An 11,969-nucleotide genomic window follows, 5' to 3' on the forward strand; every position below is an offset into this window, starting at 1 on the left:
CAAATACAAGATGGGTGACACCTGGCTTGAGAGCAGTACATGTGAAAAGGATCTAGGAGTCTTGGTTGACCACAAACTTGACATGAGCCAACAGTGTGACGCGGCAGCTAAAAAAGCCAATGCAATTCTGGGCTGCATCAATAGGAGTATAGCATCTAGATCAAGGGAAGTAATAGTGCCACTGTATTCTGCTCTGGTCAGACCACACCTGGAGTACTGTGTCCAGTTCTGGGCACCACAATTCAAGAAGGACACTGACAAACTGGAACGTGTCCAGAGGAGGGCAACCAAAATGGTCAAAGGCCTGGAAACGATGCCTTATGAGGAACGGCTAAGGGAGCTGGGCATGTTTAGCCTGGAGAAGAGGAGGTTAAGGGGTGATATGATAGCCATGTTCAAATATATAAAAGGATGTCACATAGAGGAGGGAGAAAGGTTGTTTTCTGCTGCTCCGGAGAAGCGGACACGGAGCAATGGATCCAAACTACAAGAAAGAAGATTCCACCTAAACATTAGGAAGAACTTCCTGACAGTAAGAGCTGTTCGACAGTGGAATTTGCTGCCAAGGAGTGTGGTGGAGTCTCCTACTTTGGAGGTCTTTAAGCAGAGGCTTGACAACCATATGTCAGGAGTGCTCTGATGGTGTTTCCTGCTTGGCAGGGGGTTGGACTCGATGGCCTTTGTGGTCTCTTCCAACTCTATGATTCTATGATTCTATGATTCTATGATTCTAAGTTCTCCTTATTCCTCACTCAGAAGATCAAACACATGTATTTATTTTAGAAAAATACAGAGCCTACATCTTCAGAGGCATGAGTCAAGAATCTGTCTGGGGGACATACAGTCAATTCAGTGTGGTAAGAGAGCCAGTGTGGTGTAGTGGTTAAGAGCGGTAGTCTCGTAATCTGGGGAACTGGGTTCACGTCTCCGCTCCTCCACATGCAGCTGCTGGGTGACCTTGGATTAGTCACACTTCTCTGAAGTCTCTCAGCCCCACTCACCTCACAGAGTGTTTGTTGTGGGGGAGGAAGGGAAAGGAGATTGTTAGCCACTTTGAGACTCCTTAAAGAGAGTGAAAGGCGGGATATCAAATTCAAACTCTCCTCCTCCTCCTCCTCCTCCTCCTTCTTCTTCTTCTTCTTCAATTTCCTAGCCATTCAGTTACAGATCTTAAATCATTAAGCTCAGGGTCCCCACTTGTCCCTAGAAAAACAGGATTGTCCTGTTTTTGGACAAAAGTGTCCCCTGTCCTGTTTGGACTTCAAGCAGGGTGCCTTTCCCCCCATATTCGAGCTTGGCCAGCCCAAAATGGTGGTTGCATTGCTGTTGGTGTGGCTGACAAGCCCGGCCTGAGCGACAATAGAGAGAAGAGAAAAGGACAACCTCCTCTCCCTCCCTTGCTTTCTCCTTCCTTCCCTCTCACTAGTGCTCTACCTCAGCTGCCGCCTGCCAGTCTAGCATGGTGCAGGTCCGCCACTACTTGGCCCCCTCTGCCACCCCAACCGGACCTCTCCTCCTCCCTCCTCCACACTTGAATCTCTTCGGATGCCAGCATGTGTGAGAGGCTGGAGCCGAGGCTCACATCACCCAAGGGAGCCAGCTGTTCCCCCTGGCTCCTGCCCATCTACATGAGTCAAGGTGAGGAACGGAGCCAGGGTGTTCCGGGTGGTGGGAGGCCAAATGCAGGGAACCCTTCCCCCTCCACAAAGGGGGGAGGATTTGATGTCATGAGAGTGTGTGCCGCCCCCCCAATCCCCACCTCAACCTGTCCCTTATTTTGCCCAATCTGTCCTGTATTTTGCCCAACCAAAGGTGGCAACCCTATTAGGAACACACAAGCTTAATTTTAAAACCATCTCAAGATGGCACATGATAAGACTAAAAAGAATAGTGAAAGGCCAGATACTTTTACATCAGTAAGTTTCAGCAGCAGAATTGGGGAACATTTTTATCTTCCTGTCCATTCACTTGCAGGTGTTTTTTTTTTTCCTTCTTCATTCAGAAGGGTGAATATGAAATTGATTCAGTTATAGCATCGTGGATGCCTTCGTTTGGTAAATGCATGGTTGTAGTCTCTGTGCCAGTGGTGAATGCTGTGCACTAACTTGGTTTCTGAGCAATGGACAGGGTTCAAAGGAGTGGCAATTTGCTTTTCACTTCAGATTCTTAACCAAGTAACCTATAGGTGAGTGTGAACACATTTGGGGGGAAATTCTCAACAATTGTGAAGTGCCATTCCCACAAGCAAAATTCAGAGTAATGCCATCCAGATTTTATATACAGTGGTACCTCGGGTTACATACGCTTCAAGTTACATATTCTTCAGGTTACAGACTCCGCTAACCCAGAAATAGTGCTTCAGGTTAAAAACTTTGCTTCAGGATGAGAACAGAAATTGTGCTCTGGCAGCGCGGCAGCAGCAGGAGGCCCCATTAGCAAAAGTGGTGCTTCAGGTTAAGAACAGTTTTAAGCTAAGTACGGACCTCCAGAACGAATTAAGTGCTTTTTGAACACACTTTTTAAATTCCACCTTAAAAACAATAGACATTCAAAACAAACAAACTACAAATAAAATATCTTAATTAAGTTTATGGGGCACAACTGCAATCCTGTGCATGGTTACCTGTCAAACTCTTCTTGCATATGGTCCCTCCAGTGCAGCGTAGTGGTTAGGTGTCTGACTAAGACTTGGGAGATCAGGGTTCAAATCCCCACTTGGCCATAAATCTCACTGAGTGACTTTGGGCCAGTCACTGCCTCTTGTTGTGAGGGAAGAGGGAGCATCATGTACAACATCTTGAACTCCTTAGATAAAATGTGGGATAGCAATGCAACAAATAAATAATGAAACAGCTCTGATTTCCAACTATACAATAACTGCAAAAATCACCACATGTTAGAAAGACGTTTAACTCAAACATGATGGAGATAGAAAACCAGGCACAGGGAAAAGCTGGAAGTACAGAGCAGTCTTCACCAACCTGGTGCCCTTGAGACATTTTTGATTATGACTCCCCTCAACCCCAGTAAGCACAGCAATGCTGGCTAGGGATGGTGGACATATAGTCCAAAGTATCTGGAAGATGAACAGACAGGAGTGGGAAGAAACTAAAAACTTTGTGCAGGAGAAAGCGAGGAAACAAGGAGATGAGAAGAGAAATAATAGAGATCTTCCAAAGTAAGGTTCATATGACTCAACAAAATTCCAAGCAGGCAGTGGGTGTGATGACTTCAAATTACAAACATACTGTGGCTACAACTCTCTTGGAGTGTGAAGCCTTATGGAAACATTAGGCTTATAGGAAAGTGAGTGCAGGCTTCCTCTTTCACACCTTGGTAATCTAGTCCATAGGGGACGCAGGTGGCGCTGTGGGTTAAACCACAGAGCCTAGGACTTGCCGATCAGAAGGTCGGTGGTTCGAATCCCCGCAACGGGGTGAGCTCCCATTGCTCGGTCCCTGATCCTGCCAACCTAGCAGTTCAAAAGCACGTCAAAGTGCAAGTAGATAAATAGGTACCACTCCGGCAGGAAGGTAAACGGCGTTTCCATGCGTTGCTCTGGTTCACCAGAAGCGGCTTAGTCATGCTGGCCACATGACCTGGAAGCTGTACGCCGGCTCCCTCGGCCAATAAAGCGAGATGAGCGCCGGAACCCCAGAGTCAGCCACGACTGGATCTAATGGTCAGAGGTCCCTTTACCTTTACCTTTAATCTAGTCCATAGTAATGAAGAAAATACATGCCTTGTGAAGAAAAATATATAAATTGCAGAATTTTCATTAAAGCTGCATCTCTCTCTCTCTGGCTCGAAGCACAAACTCTAACAAATGGAAAGCTCAGTAGAGTAGAGGGAAGTGTTTTTGCTTCTTGAAGCTACTGGAAAAGCCATTGGACTATAAAGTTGCTCAAGGGATATTGGAATTATGCTGACAACACAGGAAAGTGACATTGAGACCAAGAGGAAGCTCTTTTCCCCGGGTCCGTTAGTCTTTCCAAGTGAAAATTCATCCCCAGCCCCCTCTGCCCGAATGTCATTTTGCTGTTTTTGTGACTCTTCCAGGGAGCTTCAACAGAACTGATAGGAGTCGCTTCCAAATGGCAATTCCATCTTTTGTCCATTACAGTCGCTGCAGACAACAGCTTCGCAAAGGGAATTGTGAGATGGGCTGTCCTTGTGTATTGAAAGATAAGATTCCCCAACCCTTACTCCACTTCACTGACTGCCACTTGTGGGGACAGTGTAACGCAACATGCAATATTGCAACACATTTTGGCGTACACCACAAGGGGGAAGGCAGGAAGGAGTAGGAGATGCAAGTTGGGCATAATTTGAAGTTCCAGCTGCTACTACAGAAGGCTCATTAGGACAGGTTTGGCAGACATGGCCAGCAGGCAAATATGCCCAAGTTTAGCACATTCAACTTGCCTTAGTGTTTGGACTGGACCTAAATGTACAGGAGTGGGAAACCTGTGGACTTTCAGGTGTTTCTAGACTGCAACTCTAATACAGTGGTACCTCGGGTTACATACGCTTCAGGTTACAAACGCTTCAGATTACAGACTCTGCTAACCCAGAAATAGTGCTTCAGGTTAAGAACTTTATTTCAGGATAAGAACAGAAATCGTGCTCCGGCGGTGCGGCGGCAGCAGGAGGCCCCATTAGCTAAAGTGGTGCTTCAGGTTAAGAACAGTTTCAGGTTAAGAATGGATCTCCGGAATGAATTAAGTACTTAACCCGAGGTACCATTATAATCCCTGACAATTGTCCGCACTTGTCAGGGGTTGATGGGAGCTGGAATCCTGCAACACCTGGACGACCAATGGCACTCCCATCAATCATCCTGAGTTGCTTTGGTGCACAGTATATCTTACTTTGCAGTCCTATACACACTGGCCTGGGAGTAAACTCCCTTGAATTCATTGGAACTCCCTTTTAAGTAAACATAGGATTGTGCTATAAGTGTAGAAATTCATACTTGTAATAGATTTAATACAGTGGTGCCCCACAAGATGAATGCCTCGCAAGACAAAAAACTCGCTAGACGAAAGGGTTTTTTGGTTTTGCGTTGCTTCGCTAGACAAATTTCCCTATGGGCTTGCTTCGCAAGACGGAAACGTCTTGCACTTTTTTCTTAAAGCCGCTTGAAGAGGCGCAGTTGCGACGGACCGTGCTTCGCAAGACGAAAAACATCGCAAGACAAAAAGACTCGCGGAACGAATTATTTTCGTCTTGCGAGGCACCACTGTAGTAGGGCTCCATGTGATGCACTACTAAAAAAAAAAAAAAACCTTAGGAGCTTATACTCCAGTTAGATATCTACACACACACAACAATTTCAGGGATAATCTTTCAGTAAATGAGAGCATGGACCCATTTGAAAGGATCTGTAAGATTTCAAAACAGGAAATATTACTTTCTTCAATTCTCAAGAAGGAAATATCAGATTTTTTTATTTAAAAAAATAGACACTTTTCAGCTTGAGTGTTTCTCAAGATAAACACCAGCAGCAGACCATTTGAGTGCACCTTTATGGTATATTTTTCACAATTTGCATTTATACACAGCCGCAGAGTGGGGGAAAGCATGCTTTGCTAGACAGTACTGGAGGAAATTTTACAACCAAACACCAAAATAAATCCCTGCACTTGCAAAAAAAAAAAAGGAATAGAAGTAACAAGAGAAAAAGAGTATGCTGTGTAGTACCAGGGAAATTAGTGAGAGAAGAGTCCAAGGAGATCTACTAAGGGGGATTGGCTGCTGCTCACGTAGATAGCAAGAAAACTAGGAAGGTGGTATTAATTCAGAATATCTGTTGGTGAACACTTAGTAATGTTGAGATTCAGTGACAGGAGGTACACATTGATTTGATCGACGTCTTGCCTCCGCATTTCAGTGACGGAATTAGCTGTTGTGTGAGTGACTCTTCTTGAAGCACATGGCAGGTACAAGGAGCCCAATCCAGATTGAGAACTGAAGTGACCTGCTTCTGTTTCAGTCATCGGTGAAGAGACTTAACAGCCATATTTAATTCTATTATTGCCCACTAATACATGACCCGTATGTGAGAGGGAGAAGGGAGTGTTAACATTCTGGCTCCTCCCCCAAAACAGTGGTCTCTGATCCAGATTGCCTGCTATCTGTTTTGGAAGGAGGCGGCATAGGGGAAAGTGGTGATCAAGAGTAGAACCACATCAGGGGCAAAGTCCCCACAACATTGCTTTCTTAGTGTGATTGTCTTATTGCTGTTTGGGGTGGGGGGCACTCTTGCGCTACAGTGCAACAAGAGTGGGACTAAATACATATACATATGGTGACCATTTCACGCAGGGGCTCTGTTCCCAGCCCCCACGCATGTCAGTGGAACATGCATAAGCATGCCCTGCCCCCATTGCACCCTGTTCCACTTTCTGCCCTCTTCCAGGTCCAAACAGAATTAGGTGTCAGTGATCACACATCAAGTGGATGTGCCTAAAATGGTCACCGCCTAAATATATAAATTTAGTATGTGTATACACACACACACACACACACACACACACACACACACACACATATATACCTGGAACATTTGTGATATTAAAAAGTTACAGGATTTCAGGAGGATGTTATGGGAAATTCACTGATTGGAAATTAAGCATTACATCCACCCTGAAACTTCTGTAGCTGCAAACGGTATTGGAAGTAGGGTCATAGATAACTGTCCCAGTAGCATCATGAACACAAATCACCATGAATGCTCAATAAGAAGGACATGTGGAGGGGCTCTGAGACCTCAGCAAAGGAGGCCAGAGAAGGATGGAGACCTCGTAGCACTCCAGATCTTGTGGGACTTCAACTGCCATCAGCCCAAGCCAGCATTGCCATTGTTCAGGGATTATGGGAATTGGAGTCTACATATAGGAGGGCCAAAGGTTTGCAGATTTGCAGCCCCCTACGCTCGCCCTCAATCTGCTTCAGAGTATTGGGGGACCCTCAGGAATAGTGTGAGGAGCATTTGGGTTTGCAGAAGGGAAAGGGAATTGGCGAAAATAGCCTTCTATGGTTTTCCCAGTAGTGATGTATAGAAGTGAAAGCTGGACCATAAAGAAAGCTGATCACCGAAGAATTGATGCTTTTGAATTATGGTGCTGGAGACGACTCTTGAGAGTCCCATGAACTGCAAGAAGATCAAACCCATCTATTCTTAAGGAAATCAGCCCTGAGTGCTCACTAGAAGGACAGATCCTGAAGCTGAGGCTCCAATACTTTGGCCACCTCATGAGAAGAGAAGACTCCCTGGAAAAGACCCTGATGTTGGGAAAGATGGAGGGCACAAGGAGAAGGGGACAACAGAGGGCGAGATGGTTGGACAGTGTTCTCGAAGCTACTAACATGAGTTTGACCAAACTGCGGGAGGCAGTGTAAAACAGGAGTGCCTGGCGTGCTCTGGTCCATGGGGTCATGAAGAATCGGACACGACTAAACCCATAGGTTCAGCTCTATAAACTGGTCACACTGGCACTTCTGGAATGATACAATCTGGGAGATTCCAGCAGTTACCGATCCCAAGAGACCCCAGCATCATAGATAGGAAGGGGTTGTCCAATGAACATGCAAGATCAGTAGAATACAGCTGTATGTCCACCAAGCACAGTCCACGTTGTGAAAGCCAACTCATTACCAAACCACCACATGCTGAAGTGGTTGTGAAATTCTCCTCAAGTAACACATTACGTGCATCTTACAAAAGTAGCACAATTTATGGCTAGCTGTTCAATTGCTTAAGAAAAGGGAGTTGGCAAGAAGTCAAAGATGATAACCAAAACGAGTGCCTTGAAAAAGAAGTGCAGAGCTATTTCAAAGCCAGCAGAGAAGCAACCCTCCTTCTCACGCGTTCACCATTTAAATGATCGTTTATTTGTAGCTTCTGCCAGATTTTCACAGTTCATACCATGAACATTTTGCCCATCTGCAGGGAAACTGTTTGGAAGCCTCCCCTGACTTTGTTTTAAATATCTCACGGCATCATCCATTTTAACACTGCCAGATGATTATTCTCCCTCACTGTCCCCACCCCCTTCTACAGAACTGAAGTTGTACAGCAGTTGAAAATGCTAATGGCTTAACTGGTTTCATTTTTTTTTCCACAGCAGCCCTGAGGGGGTTTAACTCTTTCCACTGCGTTGAGATCCTGCTTTTGGAGTTCAATGTTTAACTCGCGCTGGGAGACTCATAAATATTCGGAGTCACTCTCTCCCTCTCTGTTTGATTAGGAAATGAGCCTTTAACTCAATGTAATCCCCAAGCCATTAACAAAAAAGACCTCAACAGCTCCACTATTAGAATTTCACTTCTAACCCACAGAGGATTGAATTAGATTAACATAACTACCAGCAATCTGAGTTTATTTTCTGTGCCAGAAAGAAATGTGTTTTCCAGAAAAAGAAAAAGGAGGGGTTGATAAAAAGATGGAGAGCATAATGTAATGTAGAAATTGAGAGATGATAAAAAGTCAGTCTGAAAAGATAAAAGAAGGAAGCTAAATAAGCACAATCTCTTTAAAAAAACAAAACCCAACAACAACTGGGCTGGTAAAGCCTTATTTACTTATTTTATCATGTGAATGATTTATAATTTAAGTAAAACTAGTTGTTTCTTCTCACTTTCCAAGCATCAGTTCCATCACCTGAGGCTCCCAGGCATATATTCCTGGCAGATGCATTCCACACACCTGTACAAGAGCCTACTTGGCACACAGCATTTATGAAGTGATGAAATAAAATAAAAGAAGAAGGGGGTGGTAATGTGGTCAGACAACATTGCATCCCTTGTAACTTTGCAAGCATAGATAAGTCACACAGGGCTGAGCATGGTATGCCCTCTCTCAAAAATCCCAAAAAAAACTTCATCTGAGAAACAAATTCTGATGTGTTGCTGGTGCAAGTATAACTGTTAAAGAAGCAGGACCAAATTAATAGCATCATACCTTTCGCTTACTATATCAGAGTTCCCCCATTATCTATAAACTAACTACCCAAACATAGGAAAGAAGAGCATTCCATATTCTGCTAACAGCAGCTGGTGTTTGGGTCGGCGGGGGGGGGGGATATATATTTTGGCTAAACAAGATGGAACACACAGATACAAATAGGGGGAATCCAACTACTTTTCATACATATGCCAAACATGTCGAAGAAGAAGAGGAAAGAGGAGGAGAAGTAGAATGGATGTTTGCAAGCATGTGATGAAAAGAGGCATCATAGAAGTTTGAATGTTTTGTGGGAAAGAGATCAGGATTACAATTCTAAACCTGCTAAATGTACACTAGTCCATAAAAATATTGGCTGTAATGGGACTAAGGGCACATAAAGGGGTACTGGGGTATAATTTGTGCATTTATTGAGAATGCAAAACCACTCCTTTCTCCACTAATTTGCAAGAGGATCTAATACATTAGTTTTCATGGAAAATCTGGCCTCTGCTCACACAACCGGAGAATGAAATACAGAAAACAAGGAAGGAATGCATGGACTTAATGTAAAGCCAACATAAACTAGATTTACAGAGAGCAAAGTCATTTGATTTCTAAGCACAAAAGTTACAACAAATGCAAATTAAGTATTTTATGAAGTTGCTGTCTTGCTTGTTTTTAGAGGAATTCTTTTCTAAATACATCTTGAGTTTAAATGGTCATCGGATACATTTTGAACTTGTGTTCCATTACATTAAATCAGAAGTTACATTTACCCCATTTGATGGTGCCAACAACCAGAGAGTTTTATGCTGCCGGTCACAAACTTTTCAGGAACATGTTTGCTTTTTCTTACACCAAACTATAAAATGCATTTGTAAGCTACAGAATTTTGCAAATTGTGTAGCTTTTGTACAGCAAAAGGAAACAGCTTTGTGGTATACATTCACTCAAAAAGATTGCTTTCAAAACAGATTCCCCTCATCTAACCACATAATAACTACTATCAATCATTTCATTACATTTTATGCAAACCATCTCTACGCTTAAAGAAAAAAATTTTTCTCAAATGTATTTTACAACTGTAATTCATTTCATGGAACTAAATTCAAAACATTAACTCAATTCTCTCAACAAAAAGTTGCCAGATCAATTTTTGAGATCATTTTAAAGTAAGACAAAATAAAAGACTGAGAAGCTAAACAGTATAATCTTTATGAGGTGGGGAAGATGATATTAAAAGGAACAACTAAGAAGATGCATTAATAAAGAATTTTATTTAGGACCAAAATGATAAATTTCTGCACTGGAACTATACAACAATATACTCATTGGTTTGCCAAAATAAAACCCGAAATTGCATGAAGAACAAATACTAATTACTGATTTTCTTAGCACTTTTTACAGTTTATGATAATCCACATTTTTGCTATTACTAGAGACAAGCTGCAAAGGGGTGTTTTTGTCTGTGGAATGCCTCAAGGCAAGCTTCTAAATACTAATCATAAATACAAGGCATTGACCAGACTGACACCGATATCACTAAACTGTCTTCCCCAAGTCGTCCGTGTTTCTTTGGTCACAGTCGAGACATTCTATACTAACTAGGTAACATTTTTTAAACACACACACTGAAATCTCAGAGGCAAAAAGCATTCCATAATACCCTTTTTTCCACACGGGTGCATTAATGAACACTTGTACCAAAGTTTCCCGTGAATAGTTTTAGGTGCAAAAAAAATATGTCTGTGTTGCTGAACTTTCCCTATATTCAGACCTGATATCAGTGCTAGGGGCACAGAAGAACTCTCACCTTGACAAGCCCTTAAACAGAGTTACGCTGTTGTGCGCTGGCTTCTTGCAGCAGCAGTGTTACAACTCTTTGCACTCTCTAAACAATACTATCTAGCACAAACTTTAATTTGTTTGCTTTGGGATGAAAAACACCTCATGATTAAATGACATTTGTTTCCCGTGCCGAAATAAACTTGCCAGCCTTCCTCAAAAAATGTGAAAACAGACTTACACACACACACTTTAGTTCGGCTAAAATACGTGCTCCCATAATTTCAAGTCCAAATAAAAGGACTGATGCAAGGGAGGGGGGAGCCAATTCCCCGAATAAAAAGTGGGAAATTAGGTACTTACATGATTCAGGTTGAGAGGTGAACCTCAGGACCAGGGTAGGATTTCCTTTGCCCCCTTCCCAGGTGTTTCTAATTGCTGATTAAATATCTTTTGGTTCCGCTCGCACTAGCCGGGAGTCCCCTCTGCGTCTCTGTGTCTCTTTGTGACTAAGGACACAGTACTCTGAGTCCCAACCTATAAATAGATTCCAGCTCCGTGATTGATATAACAGGCAGCTGACAAGGAAAAAAAAATAAGCAGGTCTTAGGCATAGCAGCAAAAGCTGCTCCACAATGCATACAGGGAGGAACCCCCGTAGCCACCCATAGGCACAGCAAAGGGAGAGTGTGCAGCAATTGCTTCCGCAGCAGTGTTACAGCAACTTGAAACAAGGGAAGCGAAAAGAACAAAATCCAATATATGAATAACACAAAAGGACCAGCCAATATCAGAGTCCTCTAAGTCTCAGGCTAAGGCCCCAGATACAGTCGGCGTACGCTTTCCAAATTGTGTGTGTACCAATTCCAGGCCCAGCTTTGAAAAGTTTCTTTTCCCAGAACTGTGTTGAGATAGATACCTGGACTTGGTGCTGCCAAAGTAAGGCAGGATGCTTTGCACGACCCAAGACGAGAGGTTTTCTCTTTCCAGAGCACCAGCTCAGAAAACACAGCCAGGGTATTGCTAACATTTTCTCCTCATAAAAGATTTCCCAGCCTAAAGCGTTTTCTAGCCTCGGTTCGGCATCCTTTGCTTTTGGAAAAACTTTTACGGATTCCGTTATTTTGTTCCAAGCGTGTCCAGGGAAACATCATAACCCAAAGTTCGAGGTGGCTGAGCTACTGGGGGGCCCAGTGACAGGGGGCTTTCTGAATGACCTGGCAAATCCTTGAGG

The 11,969-nt window shown here is 43.4% G+C and overlaps 1 protein-coding gene across 2 annotated transcripts in view; it reads right to left on the bottom strand.

The window, feature by feature from the left end:
- ESRRB (estrogen related receptor beta) overlaps nucleotides 1-11,386 on the bottom strand; it is a 158,625-nt gene extending 147,239 nt beyond the window's left edge. For both annotated transcript variants that reach the window (XM_082233542.1, XM_082233543.1), the window contains exon 1: nucleotides 11,099-11,386. In XM_082233542.1, the coding sequence (XP_082089668.1) occupies nucleotides 11,099-11,100 (2 nt within the window). In that variant the 5' untranslated portion in view covers nucleotides 11,101-11,386. The remainder of the gene's footprint in view (nucleotides 1-11,098) is intronic.
- Between the last annotated feature and the right edge of the window lie 583 nt (nucleotides 11,387-11,969).

The sequence above is a fragment of the Podarcis vaucheri genome (assembly GCF_965113315.1).
Source record: "Podarcis vaucheri genome assembly, chromosome: 1".
Classification (NCBI taxonomy): Eukaryota; Metazoa; Chordata; class Lepidosauria; order Squamata; family Lacertidae; genus Podarcis; species Podarcis vaucheri.